The sequence below is a fragment of the Podarcis bocagei genome (assembly GCF_964188305.1).
Source record: "Podarcis bocagei genome assembly, chromosome: 10".
Lineage (NCBI taxonomy): Eukaryota > Metazoa > Chordata > Lepidosauria > Squamata > Lacertidae > Podarcis > Podarcis bocagei.
The window spans coordinates 2,367,774-2,393,344 of NC_138135.1; the positions used below are offsets into that span (position 1 = coordinate 2,367,774).

The 25,571-nt window shown below is 46.3% G+C and overlaps 3 protein-coding genes across 4 annotated transcripts in view; all 3 read left to right on the forward strand.

The window, feature by feature from the left end:
• LOC308595584 (uncharacterized protein) overlaps positions 1-25,571 on the forward strand; it is a 157,789-nt gene that overhangs the window by 74,762 nt on the left and 57,456 nt on the right.
• The window catches only part of LOC308595729 (uncharacterized protein), a 45,140-nt gene that overhangs the window by 16,264 nt on the left and 3,305 nt on the right, over positions 1-25,571 (forward strand). The window contains exon 1 of one of the 2 annotated variants that reach the window (XM_081210392.1): positions 23,687-23,951. The exons of the other annotated variant lie outside the window; for it this stretch is intronic. The gene's annotated coding sequence lies outside the window, so the exon portion shown is untranslated. Of the gene's footprint in view, positions 1-23,686; positions 23,952-25,571 lie in introns of those variants that run through there. 2 annotated transcript variants of the gene reach the window in all.
• LOC308595647 (uncharacterized protein) lies at positions 1,769-14,333 on the forward strand. 2 transcript variants are annotated; one of them, XM_081210179.1, is made up of 3 exons: positions 1,769-1,912; positions 6,385-6,529; positions 7,426-14,333. In XM_081210179.1, the coding sequence occupies exon 3, from the start codon at positions 7,687-7,689 to the stop codon at positions 9,364-9,366; it is 1,680 nt and encodes a 559-aa protein (XP_081066305.1). In that variant the 5' UTR covers positions 1,769-1,912; positions 6,385-6,529; positions 7,426-7,686; the 3' UTR covers positions 9,367-14,333. The 2 variants fall into 2 exon arrangements, with proteins under 2 accessions (XP_081066305.1, XP_081066306.1); XM_081210180.1 differs by lacking the exon at positions 1,769-1,912 and having other exon boundaries at positions 6,335-6,529.

The following is a 25,571-nucleotide window of genomic DNA, read 5'->3' on the forward strand; positions in this document are numbered from 1 at the left end:
CCACGCCCATGGGTGCCAGCCCAGACCCTGGAGCATCTGCATCTCTGCCCCAGCTTGAAAGTTAGGGGCTGCAGTGCTGGCGAACCTTATCTCCCCCTCCCCGTCCAGACAGGGGTTGGACCAGAGAGTCCCATCTGGGTGGTGTGGAGGGGGCAGTGCGGGGGCTTCTAACTGTAAAGTAGGGAGGGCCCTCCTGAGTCATCTAGTTGAACCCCCAGCATTGCAGGAATCTCAGCTAAGCATCACAGGCAGGGGGCCATCCAAGCTCCCCCCACCCCACCCAAGGAAGGCACTCTCCCCACTGGCTGTGCTGTACTGCCGTCTCAATGGCCCCTCCTGGCACACTTTCCTGTGGCCAACGACTCTTCCCCAGGGAGGGCATCTGAACAAGAGACCACCCCCCTGTAGGGTGCTGTGTTGATGTCCGCCAGGCGGAGGAAAAGCAAAGCAGCTGCGCATTGGCACCGAGGGCTCCCAGACTTCAGCCAGTGCCCTCCAGGTTTCCTGAGTGCAGGCATCGTGCTGGCTGGCACTGAGGGGAACTGCAGGCCAACCTGCCTCGGGGGCACCTGCGTGGAGATGGCGGTGCCAGGGAGAAGAGCAGCAGGTTCAGCCAGAGGCTCCTAAAGGCTCTGCCCAGTTTCTTGGCGTGGAAGATGTGACCAGCCAGCAGGGGCTGGGGCTGCAGCAGGGGGCTGGCCCCTGTTACCCAAGGTAAAGGACCCCTGGATGGTCAAGTCCAGCCAAAGGCGACTATGGGGACTTACTTCTGAGTAAGCGTGCATCAGATGGAACGGCAAATCCCTTTGAACCGCGTAGGGGTTACTCCTAAGTAAGCGTGCATCAGGCAGGGCCCCAGTTTGCACATCTCATGGGATTTAATGTCTTGCCATTATAAATGCACGGGGATAAGTGCATTTATAGAGACACATTTCCACAAAAAGACCCAAACTCCAGCATGTAGCCGCAGGTGATACAACAGGAGCCTTTCTGCAAATGGCCTTTGTAACACAACTCACTGGGTGGTAACAAAGTACACACATTTGCCTCTTTACAGCGTAGCCCCGTTTCTTCAATAAATCCACCCATTTCAGTAAAACCTGAGCTGAAATAGTAAGGAGAGCAAAACAGCAGCCCTGTCTGAACCCCGTCAGCCCCCAGACTCCCCCAGTCACGTGGCAGGAGATTCATCCTGAGCCCGCCCCCCTCCGTGAGACGGGTATGACATCATGGATGATCCAGTGATGATTCATATGATCCATTGATGATCCACATGATCCAAGCAGGCTTGTCCAAAGAGCAGATCTCTGGGTCTGAATGAAACGGGTCTGCGATGATGGATTCTGGAGTCAAGAAATCCGCCCTTTCCAGTGATTTTTCAGGCTGGTCAGGAAAAGGCAGGGAGCAGGAATCCTCAGGCGTCCCGGTTGACAGACCTGTCATGTTGCCAAAACACGAACTCGGAGTCTGATCTGATTTAAATGCAGAACTCATTTTGTGACTTCTCTGTTGGATTGTCGGGATCAGCCCCTCCCCCCTCTCCTGATCCCCAGAAGGAAGACCGGGGGGGGGATTTCTACTCCTCCTTCTCCCCCCCCCCGCACCCGCTCAACACTTTCCCTCCCCTCCCGGCACATCCTTCTCTCATCCCGCCCACACAATCCCAAATCACCCCCCCAATACATTGCTCCTCCTCCTCCTCCTCCTCCAATCCGGCTTCTGCTGAAGGAATGGGGGGGGTGAGCCCCCTCCCACCCTGCCTGCTTCTCCCGGAAGTGGAGCTTCCACTCTGGATTGCTGCTCTGCCCCGTAGCTCGGCGGGGGGCGCTTTCGGAAAAGGGAGGGAGGAGGCAGGGGACCCCCCCCCCCGTGGATGTTGCAGGAAAGGAGGATCGGGAGCGAGGAGAAAGAGGTAAATGGGTCGCGGGGGGGCGGAGAGGGGGAGGAAGGACCCAGAGACCCCCGCCAGCTCCCCCAAGCGCCCCCAGGGGGCTTTCCTCGCAGGGCGGACCCCTCACCCGTCTCCCCTGGCTCTGCGCGGAGAAAAGCGGCCCATGAAAGGGTTAAGCGGCGCGAGAGACGCCTGGATAGAGACCCCCTGTCCCTCCCATGTTCTCTTGGGGGGGCGCCTCCGGCTGGAGAGATGGGGGCTCAGGGTGTGGGGTGAGCGGCGCCAAGGGGGCCTCTGGATGCAGGGGAGACTCTGGAGAGATGGAGGGAGTCAATGGGGGGAGGGAGGGAGAGGAGCATCCCTGGGGCAGGGAAGGGCAGCATTGGCGGCGGGGGGGGGGGGAGAGATATCGCGTCTCCATTGTGGCAGCTGCGGGGGATCTCTGGTGGAACAGCCTTGGCCTCTCTCTCCCGCTGAGTAATCGACCCCCCCCTCCAGGCGACCAGAGAGGGATCCCTGGAAAGTGGGGGTCCTGCCCCCCACCCTTCCTTCCCGCAATCTCCATCCTCTTCCTGCCCCATAAGCCCCTGCCCTGTCCAGACACAGCGATTCTGCCCAGTCCATTCCTTGGTCCCCTGGAGAGGAGAGGAAGTCCAGAGGAAGAGATGTCAGTATTTGTGAAAAGAAAAGAGAAGGTTCTGGCCTCCCTTGGTCGCCTCAGCCTGGTCCTTGGGCCCTTGTCAGCATGAAAGAGTCCACGAGAAGAGCATCCTTGCAGAGTACTTTCTGCTTTTACAGTGGTACCTCGGGTTACAGACGCTTCAGGTTACAGACGCTTCAGGTTACAGACTCCGATAACTGAGAAATAATACCTCAGGTTAAGAACTTTGCTTCAGGATGAAAACAGAAATATTGTGGTGGTGGTGCAGCGGCAGTGGGAGGCCCCATTAGCTAAAGTGGTGCTTCAGGTTAAGAACAGTTTCAGGTTACGAATGTAACTCTGGAACGAATTAAGTACTTAACCCGAGGTACCACTGTATTCTCAAAAGTCTTTCTGCAAAAGCGACTGACCAACTGTACACACATCAACACTGCCAGCTTTCACCAACCAACCAACCCAACACCAAACTAACATTTCTCACTCTATATATACAACCCGCAGCTTTTTAAGCATTAAAGAAACAGCGGCCAATTTTTAGCCGTAACAAGAGGGGAGGGGGGAGGCCTTCTCAGAAGTGGCTCTTTGTTTCCGCAATCCCACCCAGGAAGCAGCCAGAAACCTTTCCCTCTCTCTCAGGCTTCCATCTTTATTGTCTTTTCCACTGAGGATGAGGATAATGTACACCTGTCATCAGAAACAGGGGTGCAGAGTCCATGGAATGGCTCTCAGGATTGATACAGAAGTTGCACCTCAAAAGCATTTCTGTTCCCCCTATTCTTTGTAGCCAATGTCAGAGTGACTGACAAGCTGAGATACAATCCTTCATCATCCGATGACAGCGACTGCATGAATCTTTTGTCACGTGACAAAGACACATGAGAGCAGAAGCAGCCAAGCAGGCTGGGAAGTGCAGGGACTGCACAGTCATTTGGGCCTCCTCAGTTTATTCAGGCTTCACTGCTAACTGTGGAGTCATTCTGACATGTGACGTAGTAGCCAGTTGCACATTGTGCTCTCTGTAAGATTTCAGCAAGAGTCTGTCTGTCTCAGCCGTGAGCAGAGTCTGTATGCAATCTCAGTCAAACTGTTTGGAACCATGTTGTTTATGAAGAAGCTTCTTTTAATTCAGTAAAGCTTTTATTCTTTAAAACTCTGCATTATTAGTTTACGCTGCGTGTCATCTTCCCAGTCAAAGGACCCCTTTTCAGGATAGACAGTGCCTGTGGCTGGAGGCTCTACACACCGGGTGTGACTGTGGAGGCCAAAGACTGCCAGTATTAGCACAGGTGAGGTGTGTGACCTCCCCAAATTTACAGACTGTATATAAATGAGAAGTCGTGGGTGGGAGTATATTTTACAGCAACCATGTGATTTTATCCACCTATAACATTTTGTGAGCTGATATAGCAGTACGAATTCCAAAATAACTTTTAAAAACCCCACAAGATCATCCATCATCATCATCATCATCATCATCATCATCATCACATTTATACCCCCAGGCCTTAGTTTGCCTCCCCATGATCTAGAGAAAGCACCAACTTTGAATCATGCAGAGTAAAACCACCAGAACCTTCTTGAACCGATAGGTTAGGAATTATCGCTGTACTTAGATCCGTACTTTTCTATGCCTGTACAATTTAGCAGAGTAACATTCTCCCTTATAAACTTACAGCGGATGCATTTGCTTAGGCCCGCTAAAGCCTTTAAAATAAGATTCCTTGGTAATTTCCCCTTTAGTCCCTCATAAAAAGATAAGAAACGACACAATCTTCTATAAAAGTATAAAAAGAGTTGACTCACACATTCTGTTCACAAATGGATCCCAGAAGGCGGTGACCCACAGGCTGCACACCTGGTCCTTCAGGGGCACAGTTACCCCATCAGGACCAGGAAGGCTCCCACCCTCCCCCAGGGACAGTATTTCTGACTTGTCAGGATTCAACCTCAATGTGTTAGCTGCCATCCATCCTCCAACCACCTCCAAACAGACACACAGGGCATTCACCATCTTCACTAGTTCCAATTTAAAAGAAAGGAAGAGAAATGAGATTGAAAATGACAGACGATGCGGAATTGGATAAATTAACTGGGAAAATCAGATATACCAAAGACCAAAAGTTCATCAAAGACTGGGGAAAGTTTGTAGATTAGCTGAAAAACATATGTGGTGTGAACACAACGCTAGTGGGATTTCAAGAGGCACTGTAAAAACGGAGAAGTTTTGTTAAAGGGAAATAGTGGGAGAAGGGAAGTGTAATGGCAATACGAAAGGAGGAATGTGTAACTACAGTTATAAATATGGATGATTGTCAGAGACGCTGAAGGAAGTTCAAAAAAAAAAAGAAGTAATCTGTTGTATTTTGGAAGATTGTATAATTGTTTGGAAAATTAATAAAAGAATTTGGGGGGAAAAAGAAAGGAAGAGCTGGGCATCATCCACATACCGGTGAACACCCAGCCCAAACCCCCTGATGATCTCTCCCAGTGGCTGCATATAGATAGTAAAAAGCATGGGGGAGAGAATGGAGTCCTGGGGCACCCCACAAGTAAGCATCCAGGGGTCTGAACACTCATCCCCTAACACCACTCTCTGGACATGGCCCAGGAGGAAGGAGGGGAACCACTGCAAAGCAGGGTCCCCAGCTCCCCTAGAGGGTCCAGAAGGACACCATGGCCAAAGGTCTCCAAAGCCGCTGAGAGATCCAGCAGAACCAGGAAACAGCTTCCCCCTCAGCCTCTGGCCCGTTGGAGATCATCAACCAGCACAACCAGGGCAATTTCAGTCCCATGATGAGGACTGAATCCCAGTTGGAAGGATCATGGTGGCAGAAGCTTTCCTGGTCCTGCACCCCCAAAAGCTCCAGCCACAAGACTTTCATTAGCTTTGAAGGGGCCACGTGATACATTGTGGTCTTTTCTTCGAAAAACAAATATTTTGAATACTTTTACAGTGCAGTATTATGTAAATATGGGATCCGGGTGGCGCTGTGGGTTAAACCACAGAGCGTAGGACTTGCCAATCAGAAGGTCGGCGGTTCGAATCCCCGTGATGCAGTGAGCTCCCATTGCTCGGTCCCTGCTCCTGCCAACCTAGCAGTTCGAAAGCATGTCAAAGTGTAGGTAGATAAATAGGTACCACTCTGGCGGGATGGTAAACGGCGTTTCCATGCGCTGCTCTGGTTCGCCAGAAGGGGCTTAGTCCTGCTGGCCAAATGACCCGGAAGCTGTACGCTGCTGTTTCCCTCGGCCAATAAAGCGAGATGAGCGTCGCAACCCCAGAGTCGGCCACGACTGGACCTAATAGTCAGTGGTCTCTTTACCTTTACCTTTTTGATGTAAATTTTATTTCTGTTTCTGTTTCCCTTGTTCCACATCGGAGAGACTTTGATACACAGCTCTGAGCCCATCTCCCCACTTGAAACTGCTGTGTTTGTAGCACTGCCAGCCTGGGCAGGGTGTTTGGGGGTCCTGGGCTGCCTAGACAACCAGACCCCCTTCTCGGCCCGGCTGATATGGTCCCAAGGAAAGCAGAGCAGTATGTTTGGCACCAGCCTGGCTGCAGGAGTTGAAAGAAGAAGGTGTGCAGGACACCATCCAACCGTCTTAGAGACTCCACTCTGGATTTGTGTGGGTTTCCCTCCATAGCCTTTTCTTCTCCTGAACATAACTCACGAGGCAGTGAAGGTTTAGGACCAGAGTTTTCCTTCTCGATGGGCTTCCTTCCCCCGTTGACGATCCCATCTGCCATTCACTTTCCTCTGCAGGATGGGCAGAATCTGCCTTCTGGACTGTGGGATTCACTGTTCTTCTCCTCCTCTCCATCCACCAGGGCTTGACTTCAGGGGCAGCAGAATTGCCCAGCCCCCCAAGGATTTGAGACCCATCAGCTTTCCTCACCTGGTTTTGCCAGCCGGTTGAAGCCATTCCTGGGATTGTGGCCCCTGATTCATCCTGACAGCTTCTGGAAGGCACAGGTGAGAGCTGAGTGCACGGTGGGGACCACCAAAGGTACTACCGCTCCCATGACACCTCATGACATCATATAATAGCTATATTTGAGACAGAACCGGAATGAATTCATGTCTCTAGAAATAACACAACTTCAGGCCTTCAATAATTTAACACTATATATTCAAGGTAGAAGTTTTCACTAGTACAGTTATCCATTTGCCTTTAATATGCAGCTTTTCCAGTGTCACTTTAGGATGAGCTCGAGATCAGGCAGCCCCTCATTATTATAAGGAGCAGTGGGGGTCTGGGATTCCGATGTGCCATCTTCTTTCCTTCTGCTTCTCCTGCTCTTGACATGCAATGTGAGGCATGTAGACAGAGGTCCATCTCCAAAAACAGGAGCTTTCCTGAGCACCCATTCAGCTGACCCCAAGCACCAAGCCTTGTCACTAGTTCTCTGACTGACCCAGACCACAGTCCCTGGAGAAGATGTAGACCTGGGCCTCCCAAAATGGTCCACATGGACCTCTTGTGGCCAATGGGACTGTGCAGATGATTCATAAAGATCTAGAGGTGGATGCAGGATTATGATGCAGAGGATGGGGAATGTCCAAAGGAACGATGGACCAGAGAAAGAGAGGGCCTGTTCATGGACAGAGAGCAGCTGCCTTTCCTGTGAGGAAACAATTGATTTGAAAAGGCTGTATTCCAAGATCATGCTGCTTTATTAACGATGATTGAGGATTATGAAAGGTGGTGATGCATTACTCTCATTTGATGACATTGCTTTTTCATTTCCAAAAATTTGGGAACATGGGTAGGAGGTGGGGGAATGTAGGAGATGTTGAAATAAGAGAAGGGGCTAATGGCGCTTCATGTGTTCTCTTTCCCTTTGTTCTCTTCCTTGAAACCCAAACAGGATTTCCTTTCCTCCCACTCTGAAGAAGGTGATGGAGAAAACATTCAGAATTCCAAGGAATGGGGCACCTTTCGTTTCATGAGGAATAGAAATAAAAATGTGTGAAATGTGGGATATGCTTCATTGAATGAGGACACATAGCTCACATCAATGACTCTGAGAGGAGAAACCATTTAAAGGTATGGAGTGTGGGAAAGGTTTCACTGATAGTGGAAAACTTAGAACACATCAGCAGATTTACATTTACAAGAAAGGATTACAATGCAGGGAGTGTGGAAGAACTTCAGTCAGAGAGGATTCCCCAATATACATCAGCGGACTCACACAGGAGGAAAACCATTTAAATGCATGGAGTGCGGGAAAAGCTTCCGTCAGAGTGGACACTTAAGTTCACATCTACGGACTCACACAGGGGAGAAACCATATAAATGTATAGAGTGCGGAAAGAGCTTTAGTGATAGTAGAGACCTTAGAAAACATCAACGGATTCACACAGGGGAGAAACCATATAAATGTATAGAGTGCGGAAAGAGCTTCAGGCTGAGTGGAGACCTTAGAAATCATCAACGGACTCACACAGGGGAGAAACCATTTCAATGTATGGAGTGTGGAAAAAGCTTCTGTCAGAGTGGACAGTTAAGTTCACACCTACGGATTCACACGGGTGAAAAACCTTTCAAATGCATGGAGTGTGGGAAGAGCTTCAGGCGGAATGCAGAACTTAAATTACACCAGCGAAGTCACACTGGTGAAAAACCATATAAATGTATGGAGTGTGGAAAGAGCTTCATTCAGAGTGGGCAGTGCAATATGCATCAACGGACTCACACAGGGGAGAAACCATATAAATGTATAGAGTGCGGAAAGAGCTTTAGTGATAGTGGAGACCTTAGAAAACATCAACGGATTCACACAGGGGAGAAACCATATAAATGTATAGAGTGCGGAAAGAGCTTCAGTCAGAGTGGAGACCTTAGAAAACATCAACGGATTCACACAGGGGAGAAACCATTTCAATGTATGGAGTGTGGAAAAAGCTTCTGTCGGAGTGGACACTTAAGTTCACATCAACGGACTCACACGGGTGAAAAACCATTTCAATGTATGGAGTGTGGAAAGAGCTTCAGTCGGAGTGGACACCTCAATAAACATCACCAGACTCACACAGGGGAGAAACCATATAAATGTATGGAGTGTGGAAAGAGCTTCAGTCGGAGTGGACACCTCAATAAACATCACCAGACTCACACAGGGGAGAAACCATATAAATGTATGGAGTGTGGAAAGAGCTTCAGTCAGAGTGATAGACTTAGAATACATCAACGGACTCACACGGGTGAAAAACCATATAAATGTATGGAGTGTGGAAAGAGCTTCAGTCAGAGTGGGCACCTTAGAAATCATCAACGGACTCATACAGGGGAGAAACCTTTTAAATGTAGGGAGTGCGGAAACAGCTTTAGTGATAGTGGAAACCTTAGAAAACATCAACGGATTCACACAGGGGAGAAACCATTTCAATGCATGGAGTGTGGAAAGAGCTTCAGTCATAGTGGAGTCCTTAGATATCATCAACGGACTCACACAGGCAGGGGAAAACCATATGAATGTATGGCATGCGGGAAGAGCTTCAGTCAAAAAGGAGACCTTAAATTACATCAGCAGACTCACAAAGGGGAGAATCCATTTAATGCATGGAATGTGGAAAGAGCTTCCGTTTCAATGCAAGCCTTAGAAGACATCAACTGGCTCACACAGGGGGAAAACCCTTTAAATGCATTGATTGCGGAAAGAGCTTCAGTCAGAATGGAGACCTTAAAACACATCAACGGATTTACAGAGGGGAGAAACCATATAAATGTGTGGACTGTGGAAAGAGCTTCATTCAGATTGGAAACGTTAGAAAACATCAGCGGACTCATAAAGGGTGAAACCATTTAAATGCACTGAGTGCGGAAAGAGCTTCAGTCGAAATGGAAACCTTAAGACACATCAACGGATTCACACAGGGGAGAAAACATTTAAATGTATGGAATGTGGAAAGAGCTTCAGTAAGAGTGGACACCTCAATATACATCAACGGACACACACAGGGGAGAAACCATAAGAATGCATGGAAAGCGGAAAGAGCTTCAGTTTCTTTTCTTTTTATATATATATAATATTTATTAAGATTTTTGAAATATTACAGTAAAAATGAAAAAGAAAAATACAAAATAAAAACAGTTAAAAACACACCTATTTTCTATTACTTATTTTCCTTTAGCTTATTTCCCGGACCTCCTCATACCTCCCTTTTTTGTATTCCGCTTCAATTCATTGGTTCAGCAAATCCTTACCATTAGATTTTAACCCAATTATAACCCTTTTTTCATATTCTCTTAAAGCACTACAGCTGGGAACCCTTAATTGCTATCCAACATCATTCTATCATTCATTAATTTTATAATATTTCTGTAGATAGTAAATGTCTTTAAATTTCTTCCAATCTTCTTCCACCGACTCTTCTCGCTGGTCTCGGATTCTGTTAGTCATTTCTGCCAGTTCCATATAGTCCATCACCTTCATCTGCCATTCTTCCAAAGTGGGTAGTTCTTGTGTCTTCCAATACTTTGCAATGAGTATTCTTGCTGCTGTTGTAGCGTACATAAAAAAAGTTCTGTCCTTCTTTGACACCAATTGGCCGACAATGCCCAGAAGAAAGGCCTCTGGTTTCTTCAAGAAGGTATATTTAAATACCTTTTTCAGTTCATTATGTATCATTTCCCAGAAGGCCTTAATCCTTGGGCACGTCCACCAAAGGTGAAAAAATGTACCTTCAGTTTCTTTACATTTCCAGCATTTATTATCGGGCAAATGATAAATTTTTGCAAGCTTGACTGGGGTCATGTACCACCTGTATATCATTTTCATAATATTCTCTCTTAGGGCATTACATGCCGTAAACGTCATACCTGTGGTCCATAACTGTTCCCAGTCAGCAAACATAATATTATGTTCAACATCTTGTGCCCATTTAATCATAGCAGATTTCACCGTTTCACCCTGAGTATTCCATTTCAACAGCAAGTTATACATCTTTGACAAAATCTTAGTTTTGGGTTCTAACAGTTCTGTTTCTAATTTTGATTTTTCCACCTGGAAGCCAATTTTCTTATCCAAATTATATGCCTCCATTATCTGATAATAATGAAGCCAGTCTCACACTTTGTTTTTTAATTTATCAAAACTCTGCAGTTTCAGTCTATCTCCTTCTTGTTCCAAAATTTCCCAATATTTCGGCCATTTGGCCTCCATATTGAGCCTTTTCAGAGCTTTCGCTTCCATCGGTGACAACCACCTTGGGGTTTTATTTGCCAATAAATCCTTGTATCTTATCGAAACATTAAACAATGCTTTCCTGACAATATGATTTTTGAATGCTTTATGTGCTTTGACCTTATCATACCATAAATATGCATGCCATCCAAATATGTTCTTAAATCCTTCTAGATCCAAAATGTCTGTATTTTCAAGAAGTAGCCATTCTTTCAACCAGCAAAAAGCTGCTGATTCATAGTAAAGTTTAAAGTCTGGCAGGGCAAATCCACCCCTTTCCTTTGCATCAGTTAATATCTTAAATTTTATTCTGGGCTTCTTGCCCTGCCAGACAAATCTAGAGATATCTCTCTGCCACTTCTTGAAACAGTCCATCTTGTCCACAATTTGCAATGTCTGAAACAAAAACAACATTCTAGGCAATACATTCATTTTTATCACAGCAATACGACGCAACAGTGAAAGCTTCAAATTTGACCAAATTTCTAAATCTTTTTTCACTTCTGTCCAACATGTTTCATAATTATCTTTAAATAAGTTCCCATTTTTGGCTGTCATATTAATCCCCAAGTATTTCACTTTCTTAACCACAGTCAGGCCTGTCTCATTCTGAAACCTCTCTCTTTCAATTGGTGTTAAATTTTTCTCTAAAACCTTAGTTTTTAGCTTGTTCAGTTTAAATCCTGCCACTTGACCAAATTCTTGAATTAATTCTAAAACCCTTTTAGTACTAGATTCTGGCTCCTGTAACGTCAATACTAAGTCATCTGCAAATGCTCTCAGTTTGTACTGTTTGGCTCCGACCTGTATACCTTTAACCAACCGGTCCCTTCTAATCATATTCAGCAGAACCTCCAGGACCGATATGAAAAGCAGTGGGGAGATAGGGCACCCCTGTCGTGTCCCTTTTTCTATCTTAAATTCTTCCGTCACCACATTATTTACAATTAATTTAGCCTTTTGTTCAGAGTATATTGCACCTATACCATTTTCAAAACCTTGGCCTACCCCCATCCCCTGTAGGTTCTTCTTCATGAAACTCCAAGACATATTGTCAAAAGCTTTCTCCGCATCCACAAATATCAGAACTGCTTTAGTGTTTATATTCACTTCTAGTTTTTCCAAAATATCAATTATGTTCCTCAAATTATCAGACAAGTGTCTTCCCGGGAGAAAGCCCGCTTGGTCTTTATGAATCTCTTCCATCAATACAAAGAGCTTCAGTTTCAATGCAAGCCTTAGAAGACATCATCTGACTCACACAGGGGAGAAACCATTTAAATGTATGGAGTTTGGAAGGAGCTTCAGTCCGAGTGGAACCCTTGATTTACATCAACAAACTCCCACATGAGAGAAACCCTATAAATGTCAAGTAGACAGAGGTTCAGTCCTAGTGGAAGTCCTACATCAGCAGACTCATGGACAGGGAGAACTTTAACAGTTGACACCCTACAAACCCATCAACCCTCAAAGAGGAGAAGCTGTTTAAAGGGAAAGATTGCAGAAAGTGCTTTAGTTATAATGGAGTGTTTAAGGAACATCTAAGGACTCAGAGGGGAGAACCCATTTAGATGTATGGAGTGTGGGACATGTTCCTTTCAGAGTCCACTCTTTTGTTCACAGCAATGAACTTTTGGGAGAATCAATTCCTGCGTCCAGTCAGAGCTTCCCCTGTGCAGCTCTGCTTTGGGGCTTGAGGCTGACCTGGGCAGGAGAGCAGAGTAGCAGCGGTCCTGCGTCCGTGTGAGATGAGGGATAAATCAAGTCCAAAGACAGTTCGGTTCTTATCTCTAGAAGCGTTTATTTACACGCCATAAATCAGTCACATTCCATCGGAGCTTTCCGGCATCTTCTGTGCTCAAAAGCACACACGCAGCCTCTGAGTTGAGCTGCGTCTTAGGCAGAATCGAAAGCAAGTCTGAACAGAGATACAGACTGTGACTCACTTCTGTGCGTCAAGCTCCTCCCAGATACAGGACACCACAGAGTTTTAACCCTGTCAGTTCCAAACTCCACACCCCCTCTTGTCCTGCATCTGGGGACAATAGCCAACAATGCTTTCCCCATACACAGACCCTCACAGAACTCCTCGTGCTTCTGGAAGGTTAATGGTTTTGTGAAACCATCAGCGAGGTTCTTGGTTGAGGGACAGTATTTCAGAGCAACTAGCCCCTCATGAACACTCTGACATACATTCCGGAAACGTATGTCCAAATGTTTGGTCCTCGCCTTGAATTGCCCCGTCTCGGCCAATTTGAGGCATGGTTGATTGTCTTCATGCACCACAATGGGCAGACAATGCTCTCCACAGATTTCCTCGACCAAACACACATAGAACTCCAGCTCTCTGCAAACCTCTGATAGAGCACTGAACTCAGCTTCAGTAGATGAAAGCGCTATGAGACTTTGCTTCCGGGACCTCCACCCAACTACTGAGTCTCCAAACTTCACCACTAGGCCTGACACTGATTTGCGGTCCTCAAGGTTAGCCCAATCCGAATCCACCCATGCGGTCAGCTTGACACCGCCCTCAGCTGACATCTTGAGGCAAAAGTCTTTGGTATCTTGCAGGTAACGTAGCACCCGCTTAATACCATTCCAGGCCTGCACACTAGGACTTGAAGCCTCTCTACTGAGCAGATTGACAGCAAACACTATGTCTGGTCTGCTCCACTGTGACAGATACAGTAGACTACCCAGAGCTGACTGAAAGAGTTCAGTATTTTCGAACACAACGCGTTCTACTTGCTGACACTCCTTCATGTATCCAGCCTCCATGGGAGTTTTGGCACCTGCACAATCAGACATCCTGAAATTCTCAAGCAACTGTTCAATCTTACCTTTCTGGCGAAGCAAAAAGCTTCCATCACTTGCTCTTGTGATCTCTAAGCCTAAATACGATTTGACATCTCCAAGCTGCTTGATCTTGAACCGTTTTCCAAGCTCCCTAGCAAACTTCTCCACCTGTTTACTTGTCTGTGCCATGATCAAGATATCATCAACAAACACCTGAACCACTTATTGTTTCAAGCCTGAATCTCTAATGTAAAGACTACTGTCTGCAAGAGATCTCTTAAAAGGTTCATACCTTTTCATCCAAACTCCACAGAACTCAGCAGGAAATCCATCTTAAAAGCAGGTCATGTATTTGAGGTTCTGCTGTTTATATGTAAATCTGTATAGTAATGAAATAATGAAGGTAACGTCTCACTCTAGTGAGTATAATTTTAGATGTAAGGTACCTTTTGATAGTGAGGGGGAGTTGGTGAATCTGGATTTCTGGGATGCTCATCTGCCTGGAAGCAGCCGGCAGAAAGGTTTTCTTCGTGAAGCCCCTGCAGATGCCGAGTTCCTGACTTCCCTCCCAGGCGACAGGAAGCGAAAGACACACCTCCATTGCCCTGTGTCCTTCCAGCCTCTTTCCTCCCTTGCTCCCTTCTGCCGGTTTGTGTGCCTGGCTTGGATATCCTGAGTGCTGTATTTTTCTATTGCTGAAACTGGATTTGCTCTCAGGAGCTAAGTTTTGTGCCTCACTGGGGACCCAGTGAGAACTGTATGCTTTGAAAGCTCAGTAAACTATTACTGAAGAAGTCCTGCTGCCTCTGTGTGTGTTTCTGACCTCAGTGTGGGACTTGCTCTGTACGTGGCCCCTACCCTGCTGCTACTTGGCTCATGCCCTGGAGTTGCTCTACTCAAGCATGCAAGACGGTTTTTGCACCAAACTCTGTCATCCCCCCACCGCATGATCTCCAAGCACTGCTTCTTCACCCAAACTTCATCCCTGCCTCCTAAGCATTCTGAAGAAAACTGATAATACTGTAAGTTAATGGGTGATTTCCCCCCAAGCCTAATTGCAAGAGGGGAACGGAGGGACTGCAGGGACCAGGGAAGTCTCCTGATGGGCCCATCTTCACTCTTGAACCCCATGGGGCAACCCCAGAGCTCCAGCTTTTTCTGGGGTTTGGGGAAGGTAGTATTTTTCCATAGTCCCAGAAGTTTTTATTCAGTCATGCTGCTAGGGAGCTTTCCTACCAGAGGCCCACAGTTCATATTGCTATCATACTGATTTTACTGTTGTTTCTGCTTTTTCTGTCATGGAACAGCTGGGTGCTGGGGGGGGGGAGGCACCAGTTGGGGGACCTACAAGGGAAGAAGGCTTAGATCCTGGGGACTGGTGAGGGGATGGCAGTGAGCAGAAAGAGGGAGGAAAGGGAGCAGACCGGGAGGGGAGGCGTTGGAAGCTGAGGAGGAAACAGGGTTTGGTGAGCAGGAAGAGGCTGGGGCAGAGAGCAGTTTAGGCTCAGAGAGGGGAGAGGAGGGGGCCAGGAGACCCAGAGGAGGCCGGCTGCTGAAGCATCCAGGGAGACTCCCCCTCCTGCTGTGACCAGCTCCCCTCTCCCCAGGTCTCCCAGAGCACACTTCTTGTTGTTTAGTCGTTTAGTTGTATCCGACTCTTCGTGACCCCATGGACATGCCGCTAGCCTCAAGAACACCATCCAACCATCTCATTCTCTGTCGTCCCCTTCTCCTTGTGCCCTCCATCTTTCCCAACATCAGGGTCTTTTCCAGGGAGTCTTCTCTTCTCATGAGGTGGCCCAGAGCACACAGAGAAATCCAATTCAGACCCATGAGCCTGTACATTATATTAACGGGCGTAGGGTTTTTTTTGTCCCAACATGCATCACTTTAATCATAGTGACAATGAACTGTATTTTCGGCCCGTTCAGCTCGTTTGGAGAAGTGCCTTTGGAGCTCCTAGCTATCTCTCTCCTTGCAATCTCTCTTTATTTGCTCCGGTTGGCTGGACTCCTCCCTTTATTCCGCAGGGACCCGCAGGCCTCAGCCCGACAAGCTGGGGGACTGAGCAGCCTCGCACCTAGATTTTTCTGTAACAGCCCCCCTCCCAAAGAACGGCTCAACATCCACGCCCATGGGTGCCTGTGGCCAGCCCAGACCCTGGAGCATCTGCATCTCTGCCCCAGCTTGAAAGTTAGGGGCTGCAGTGCTGGCGAACCTTATCTCCGCCTCCCCGTCCAGACAGAGGAAAGGCCTTGTGGGGTTGGACAAGAGAGTCCCATCTGGGTGGTGTGGAGGGGGCAGTGCGGGGGCTTCGAACTGTAAAGTAGGGAGGGCCCTCCTGAGTCATCTAGTTGAACCCCCAGCATAGTAGTAATCTCAGCTAAGCATCACAGGCAGGGGGCCATCCAAGCTCCCCCCACCCCACCCAAGGAAGGCACTCTCCCCACGGGCTGTGCCAGACTGCCCTCTCAATGGCCCCTCCTGGCACACTTTCCTGTGGCCAAAGACTCTTCCCCAGGGAGGGCATCTGAACAAGAGACCACCCCCCTGTAGGGTGCTGTGTTGATGTCCGCCAGGCTAAGGAAAAGCAAAGCAGCTGCGCATTGGCACCGAGGGCTCCCAGACTTCAGCCAGTGCCCTCCAGGTGTTCTGAGTGCAGGCATCGTGCTGGCTGGCACTGAGGGGAACTGCAGGCCAACCTGCCTCGGGGGCACCTGCGTGGAGATGGCGGTGCCAGGGAGAAGAGCAGCAGGTTCAGCCAGAGGCTCCTAAAGGCTCTGCCCAGTTTCTTGGCGTGGAAGATGTGACCAGCCAGCAGGGGCTGGGGATGCAGCAGGGGGCTGGCCCCTGTTACCCAAGGTAAAGGACCCCTGGACGGTCAAGTCCAGCCAAAGGCGACTATGGGGACTTACTTCTGAGTAAGCGTGCATCAGATGGAACGGCGTAGGGGTTACTCCTAAGTAAGCGTGCATCAGGCAGGGCTGCAGAGTGGTGCTTCCAAAAGCAGCCAGTTTGCACATCTCATGGGATTTAATGTCTTGCCGTTATAAACGCAAGGGGATAAGTGCATTTATAGAGACACATTTCCACAAAACACCCAAACTCCGGCATGTAGCCGCAGGTGATACAATAGGAGCCTTTCTGCAAATGGCCTTTGCAACACAACTCACTGGGTGGTAACAAAGTACACACATTTGCCTCTTTGCAACGTAGCCCCGTTTCCTCAATGAATCCACCCATTTCAGTAAAACCTGAGCTGAAATAGTAAGGAGAGCAAAACAGCAGCCCTGTCTGACCCCCGTCAGCCCCCAGACTCCCCCAGTCACGTGGCAGGAGATTCATCCTGAGCCCCCCCCCCCCGAGACGGGTATGACATCATGGATGATCTAGTGATGATTCATATGATCCACTGGTGATCCACATGATCCAAGCAGACTTGTCCAAAGAGCAGATCTCTATGCCTGAATGAAACGGGTCTGCGATGATGGATTCTGGAGTCAAGAAATCCTCCCTTTCCAGTGATCTCTCAGGCTGGCCAGGAAAAGGCAGCGAGCAGGAATCCTCAGGCATCCCGACGGACAGACAGACCTGTCATGTTGCCAAAACACGAACTCGGAGTCTGATCTGATTTCCATGCAGAACTCATTTTGTGACTTCGCTGTTGGATTGTCGGGATCAGCCCCTCCCCCCTCTCCTGATCCCCAGAAGGAAGACGGGGGGGGGATTTATACTCCTCCTTCTCCCCCCCCACCCGCTCAACACTTTCTGCTTCTCCCGGAAGTGGAGCTTCCACTCCGGATTGCTGCTGTGCCCCGTAGCTGGGGGGGCGCTTTCTGAAAGGGGAGGGAGGAGGCAGGGGACCCCCCCCGTGGATGTTGCAGGAAAGGAGAATCGGGAGCGAGGAGAAAGATTTAAAGGGGTCGCGGGGGGGCGGAGAGGGGGGGAAAGGACCCAGAGACCCCCGCCAGCTCCCCCAAGCGCCCCCAGGGGGCTTTTCTCGCAGGGCGGACCCCTCACCCTTCTCCCCTGGCTCTGCGCGGAGAAAAGCGGCCCATGAAAGGGTTAAGCGGCGCGAGAGACGCCTGGATAGAGACCCCCCTGTCCCTCCCATGTTCCCTGGGGGGGGGGGCGCCTCCGGCTGGAGAGATGGGGGCTCAGGGTGTGGGGTGAGCAGAGCCAAGGGAGCCTCTGGATGCAGGGGAGACTCCGGGAGAGAGGGAGGGGTCAAGGAAATTGGGGGGAGGGAGGGAGAGGAGCATCCCTGGGGCAGGGAAGGGCAGCATTGGCGGCGGCGGGGGGGGGGAGATATCGCGTCTCCATTGTGGCAGCTGCGGGGGATCTCTGGTGGAACAGCCTTGGCCTCTCTCTCCCGCCCAGTAATCGACCCCCCCCCTTCAAGGCGACCAGAGAGGGATCCCTGGAAAGTGGGGGTCCTGCCCCCCACCCTTCCTTCCCGCAATCTCCATCCTCTTCCTGCCCCATAAGCCCCTGCCCTGTCCAGACACAGCGATTCTGCCCAGTCCATTCCTTGGTCCCCTGGAGAGGAGAGGAAGTCCAGAGGAAGAGATGTCAGTATTTGTAGAAAGAAAAGAGAAGGTTCTGGCCTCCCTTGGCCGCCTCAGCCTGCTCCTTGGGCCCTTGTCAGCATGAAAGAGTCCACGAGAAGAGCATCCTTGCAGAGTAATTTCTGCTTTTACAGTGGTACCTCGGGTTACAGACGCTTCAGGTTACAGACTCTGATAACTGAGAAATAATCCCTCAGGTTAAGAACTTTGCTTCAGGATGAAAACAGAAATATTGTGGTGGTGGTGCAGCGGCAGTGGGAGGCCCCATTAGCTAAAGTGGTGCTTCAGGTTAAGAACAGTTTCAGGTTACGAATGGAACTCTGGAACGAATTAAGTACTTAACCCGAGGTACCACTGTATTCTCAAAAGTCTTTCTGCAAAAGCGACTGACCAACTGTACACACATCAACACTGCCAGCTTTCACCAACCAACCAACCCAACACCAAACTAACATTTCTCACTCTATATATACAACCTGCAGCTTTTTAAGCATTAAAGAAACAGCGGCCAATTTTTAGCCGTGACAAGAGAGGAGGGGAGAGGCCTTCTCAGAAGCGGCTCTTGGTTTCCCCAATCCCACCCAGGAAGCAGCCAGAAACCTTTCCCTCTCTCTCAGGCTTCCATCTTTAATTGTCCTTATTTGGGATAACCTAGCCATGGCTGATATGCGGTCAAAACAGCTCCATCTTAAATTTAGGGGAGTAACGGAGGGAAGAAACGAGGATATTAGAGGGAAAATGATAAAAGAACTGTCTAATTGGTTAAATGTAAAGGAAGAAGAGATGGCAGCTACGGTAGATAATGTATACAGAATGACTAGGCCTAACCATTTGAAAGTGAGCAAATTCTTGGGGGATTGTCTGGTGATCTTCAACTCTTTGGAAATGAGAAATTTAATTCTGAGAAAGAGCTATAATAACAGATTAAGAATTGATGGACGGCCTATCATTATTTACAAAGATATACCGGTCAGGTTACTTCGTAAAAGAGAAGGATACAAACAAGTGGTAGCAGCTTTGAAGAGAAATGAGATCGCATTTCGTTGGGAATTCCCGGAGGGGGTAAGCTTCTTCTATAAAGAGAAAAAATTTAGACTGTTGGATACTCAGGAGGCGGATAAGTTTCTGAGAAGATACGAAAAAGATTTGGGAAAGATAGAGAATAGAATAAGGAATAGGGTGGAAAAGGAGGATGGAGAGATAAGAAATAAACTTGAGGAGGAGAGGGGTGCGGAGGGGGAGGTGGGGGAATCAGATGAAGATGACGAGGAAGCCGCAGTGGGAGCGGAGATGGTAGAGGAGGGGGAATACCCGGGTAGCAGGGGAGAGAGAGTATAGTTGCTGAATAAGGCTAGAGGTTTAGAGGCAGACAAAAAGTAAATCATAACACACTCACTGAAATTTTTATCCTGGAATGTAAATGGGCTGAACGACAAAGTGAAAAGGAATAAAATTGAGAAAGTTTTGAAAAATAAGAAATACGATGTAATCTGCTTTCAGGAAACTCATATCGCTAAAAAACACAAACATATCTTGGTGAATAAAAAATTAGGGGTAGAATTTATTAATTCTGATGATAAGAAAAAAAGAGGAGTAGCAATATATGTTAAAGAGAAATGGGAACCAACTTTGATTTGTAAGGATGAGGAAGGAAGAATTTTAGGGATCCAATTAAACTTCCGGGGGGAAAAAATTAGTGTTGTCACGGTATATGCTCCGAATACAAACAGACTGGAGTTCTTTGAAAAACTAGAAAGTATGTTACTAGAATTGGACACCAATAAATTAATTCTGCTTGGGGATATGAACGGCGTCCCAGCGCCGGATATGGATAGGAGTACAGAGAAGAGATCACGGAATAGGGGAAAATTGCCGAAATCATTCAGTGATATGGAAGATAACCTAGATTTAATTGATATCTGGAGACACCAAAACCCCACCTCTAAACAGTTCACCCATTACTCCGAACCCCATCAGAGTTGGGGTAGAATAGATCAGATCTGGATGACAAGAACACTCTCTATTAGAGTTAGGAAATGTGAGATCCATCCTAGGACATTATCAGATCACTGTGCCTTAGATATGGAATTAAAAAATGAAGTGAAGGGACAATATAGATGGAGGATGTGTGAGAATCTATTTGATAGTGAAGAGGTGAGGGAAAGAATTAAAGACACTTTAAAAGAATATTTAAACTTAAACTTGAACAAAGAAACCCCTATAGATGTAGTCTGGGACGCCAGTAAGGCGGTTCTGAGGGGTGTCCTAATACAACAAAATAATTATAGAAGAAAGGTAAGGGAGCGTAAGAAAGAGGAGATCCTCTCTCAACTAAGGAACCTCGAGAAAAAACTAACTAGAAACCCAACAGACGAAGCTGCGAACCGGGCCTCCAAGGTGCTACAGTCTCAATATTCAGCAATATTAAATCAGGAGATAGAGTGGAAAATTAAATTCACAAAGCAAAGGTATTTTGAGTCGGCAAACAAAATGGGGAAGTTACTTGCTTGGCAGTTAAGAAAAAGAAAGAAACAAAATATGATAAATAAAATAATACTGGATGATAATAGTATAGAAGACCCAGAGGAAATAGAAAATAGGTTTACTCAATTTTTTGAAAAGTTATATGAAAAAGGAGGGGAAAGTAGCGCAGAGATTAAGAGCTACCTGGAACAAAATGAAAAGAAATACATTTTAGAAGAGGATAGAACGGAATTGAACAAGGAGATCACAATAAATGAGATTAAGGAGGCCATTAGTAGAATGAAGACCGGGAAAGCCCCCGGGCCGGACGGTCTATCCGCAAAATACTATAAAATACTAGAAGAACATCTAGCCCCGGTCTTAAAAGACGTGATTAATAATATCTTCCAGGGGGGGAAGACTCCGGCCTCATGGAAGGAGGCTTATATAACCTTAATCCCAAAAACAGAGAAAGAAAAAACAGATATAAAAAACTACAGGCCAATCTCTTTGCTTAACAACGATTATAAGATCTTTGCGGACATTATGGCCAATAGACTCAAGAAGCTTCTAACGAAGTATATACACAAAGATCAAGTGGGCTTTCTCCCAAACAGACATCAAAAAGAAAATGTTCGCCACATATTAAATATTATCGAATACCTGGATATGAGAATAGACGTCCCTGCAGCACTAATCTTTATAGATGCCGAAAAGGCCTTCGATAATGTTTCCTGGGAATTTCTACTACAATGCTTGGGGAAGGCAGGTATTGAAGGCCCTTATTTGAAAGGTATCAGGGCAATATATTCAGAACAACAGGCCAGGCTGATCATAAATGACAATCTGACGAAATCATTCAAGATCCAGAAGGGTACAAGGCAGGGCTGCCCACTGTCTCCCCTGCTATTTATAATGGTCTTAGAAGTAATTGCAAACAGAATAAGGGAGGCAGCGAATGTGAAGGGGATAAAAATCGGGAAGAAAGAATTTAAGCTCAAGGCTTACGCCGATGACCTGGTTCTGTCGGTGGAGAATCCAGTGGAAAGTGCAAGTAGAGTGGTTGAACTTTTAGAGGATTTTGGTAGGATGTCCGGTTTTAGATTAAATAGGAAGAAAACAAAAATTCTAACAAAAAACATGACCGAACAGGAGAAATCTCAATTGGAAGAAAAGATTGGCATTGAAGTTGTGAAGAAAGTAAAATACTTGGGAATCTGGTTATCACCCAAAAACATAAACCTGGTTGAGGATAATTACAGTAAGGCGTGGCAGGATATCAAAAAGGACTTAGATACCTGGCATAGACTAAAACTCTCCTGGACAGGGAGGATGTCAGCTATTAAGATGTGCATCCTCCCGAAATTACTATTTCTTTTTCAAAATATCCCGATAATTAAAGGCACCTCTCTCTTTAAGAACTGGCAGAAAACCCTGACCAAGTTTATTTGGCAGGGGAAGAGGGCCAGAGTAAAGCTAAAATATTTAACAGATTCGAGAGAAAGGTGCGGGTTTGCAGTGCCAAATATTAGGATATATTATGAAGCAGCCTGTATTTGCTGGATAAAGGAGTGGGCCACCCTCAGAAACTCAGATCTCTTGGATTTGGAGGGATTTGATACAAGATTTGGGTGGCATGCCTACCTATGGCAAGAGAAAGGGCAGGTTCACAGAGGATTTTCTAACCATATAATTAGAGGCCCATTACTGGAAGTATGGAAGAGGTACAAAAATTGGATTGAGAAAGGTATTCCCTGGTGGCTCTCTCCATCCAACATCGTTAAAATAAAAAAAATAAATATGGCGGAAGAAAAATGTACGTATGAGGACATTTTGGAAAAGATAGATACAGGATGGAGGCTGAAACCTTATGAAGAACTGAAAGACAAAATAAAAGAATGGCTCCACTATCACCAGATTCATGCTTTATGGGTTGAACATAAGAGACTGGGTATAAAGGAAAAAAAATCGTGGTTTCAGGTTGAAATCCTGGAAAGCAATGATAAACTCCTCTCAAAAATGTATAAACGATTATTGGAATGGGACACCAAAGAAGACCGGGTGAAGGGGGCCATGGTAAAATGGGAGAAAGACTTTGGGCATAAGATAGACTATAACAAATGGCAAATACTTTGGACGAAAGGTGTAAAATTCACAGCTTGCGTAGCCTTGCGGGAAAATTTGGAAAAAATGGTATACCGCTGGTATCTGACCCCAGCAAAGATAGGAAAAATGTATAAAACTGCTGATAATACATGCTGGAGATGTAGAGATAAGGTTGGGACTTTTTTCCATATTTGGTGGACCTGTGATGTAATAAAAGAATTCTGGAAGCAGATCCATGACGAAATGAAAAAAATTTTGAAGTATAACATCCCCAAATCCCCAGAGATGTTTCTCTTAGGGTTGATTGGTAAAGAAGTAAAGAAAATAGACCAAACCTTTTTCCAATATGCCATGGCCGCGGCGAGGATCCAAATAGCACAAAAATGGAAAACCTCGGAATTACCGACAGTAGCAGAGTGGCAACTGAGGTTATACCAATATATTGAACTAGCGAGACTGACACAAAAAATAAGACAAAATAATACTAGTAAATTTAAAGATGAATGGAATAAATTTTTAACTTATTTAGAAAACACTCAGGGAATAAATAATTTATCAGTAGACGTTGGTTAAAATCATTGATGTGTATCTGGTCTGTTAGAAATCATGTGTATCTGGTCTGTTAGAACTGCAGAAGTAATGTAAGAATTGGAAATTCCAAAACCGAGTTGGACGGAAGTTCTGCTAATTGTATTTGTGTCCTTTACTTTTCTCTTTTTTCTCCTTTTTTTTTTTTTTTGTTTTTTTTCATACTTTTTTTCTTTTTTTTTCCTTTTTCTTTTGTTCCCCTTTTTTCTCTCCTTTTCTTCTCTCTTGGTTCATTGTTTTTTTGATGGAATATTTTTTTCTGATGAATTTTGTCTTTTTTGTATGTTGGTATTTGTAATTTGGTGTAAATATGTATGTATTATGTATGTATTTGTGCTTTTTCATAAATAAAAAAATTAAAAAAAAATAAAAAAAAAATAATTGTCCTTTCTTGAGGATGAGGATAATGTACACCTGTCATCAGAAACAGGGGTGCAGAGTCCATGGAATGGCTCTCAGGATTGATACGGAAGCTGCACCTCAAAAGCATTTCTGTTCCTCTTATTCTTTGTAGCCAATGTCAGAGTGACTGACAAGCTGAGATACAACCCATCATCATCCGATGACAGCGACTGCATGAATCTTCCCTGTCAAAGGACCCCTTTTCTTGATAGACAGTTCCTGTGGCTGGAGGCTCTACACACCGGGTGTGCCTGTGGAGGCCAAAGACTGCCAGTATTAGCACAGGTGAGGTGTGTGACCTCCCCAAATTTACAGACTGTATATAAATGAGAAGTCGTGGGTGGGAGTATATTTTACAGCAACCCTGTGATTTTCTCCACCTATAACATTTTGTGAGCTGATATAGCAGTATGAATTCCAAAATAACTTTTAAAAACCCCACAAGATCATCATCATCATCATCAATCGCATTTATACCCCCAGGCCTTAGTTTGCCTCCCCATGATCTAGAGAAAACACCAGCTTTGAATCATGCAGAGTAAAACTACCAGAACCTTCTTGAACCGATAGGTTAGGAATTATCGCTGTACTTAGATCCTTACTTTTCTATGCCTGCACAATTTAGCAGAGTAACATTCTCCCTTTTAAACTTACAGCGGATGCGTTTGCTCCGGCTTGCTAAAGCCTCTAAAATAAGTTTCCTTGGTAATTTCCACTTTAGTCCCTCATAAAAAGATAGACACGACACAGTCTTCTATAAAAGTATAAAAAGAGTTGATTCACACATTCTGTTCACAAATGGATCCCAGAAGGCGGTGACCCACAGGCTGCACACCTGGTCCTTCAGGGGCACAGTTACCCCATCAGGACCAGGAAGGCTCCCACCCTCCCCCAGGGACAGTATTTCTGACTTGTCAGGATTCAACCTCAATGTCTTAGCCGCCATCCATCCTCCAACCACCTCCAAACAGACACACAGGGCATTCACCATCCTCACTAGTTCCAATTTAAAAGAAAGGAAGAGAAATGAGATTGAAAATGACAGACGATGCGGAATTGGATAAATTAACTGGGAAAATCAGATATACCAAAGACCAAAAGTTCATCGAAGAGTGGGGAAAGTTTGTAGATTATCTGAAAAGCATATGTGGTGTGAACACAACGCTAGTGGGATTTCAAGAGGCACTGTAAAAACGGAGAAGTATTGTTAAAGGGAAATAGTCGGAGAAGGGAAGTGTAATGGCAATACGAAAGGAGGAATGTGTAACTACAGTTATAAATATGAATGATTGTCAGAGACGCTGAAGGAAGTTCAAAAAAAAATAAGAAGTAATCTGTTGTATTTTGGAAAATTGTATAATTGTTTGGAAAATTAATAAAAAAAAATTGGGGAAAAAAAGAAAGGAAGAGCTGGGCATCATCCACATACTGGTGAACACGCAGCCCAAACCCCCTGATGATCTCTCCCAGTGGCTGCATATAGATAGTAAAAAGCATGGGGGAGAGAATGGAGTCCTGAGGCACCCCACAAGTAAGCATCCAGGGGTCTGAACACCACTTTCTGGACATGGCCCAGGAGGAAGGAGGGGAACCACTGCATAGCAGGGCCCCCAGCTCCCCTAGAGGGTCCAGAAGGACACCATGGCCAAAGGTCTCCAAAGCCGCTGAGAGATCCAGCAGAACCAGGAAACAGCTTCCCCCTCAACCTCTGGCCCGTTGGAGATCATCAACCAGCACAACCAGGGCAATTTCAGTCCCATGATGAGGCCTGAATCCCAGTTGGAAGGATCATGCTGGCAGAAGCTTTCCTGGTCCTGCACCCCCAAAAGCTCCAGCCACAAGACTTTCATTAGCTTTGAAGGGGCCACATGATACATTGTGGTCTTTTCTTAGAAAAACAAATAT

Excerpts from the sequence above, each read along its gene's own strand:
- LOC308595647 (XM_081210179.1), top strand. The coding sequence starts at position 7,687 with ATGCAGGGAGTGTGGAAGAACTTCAGTCAGAGAGGATTCCCCAATATA.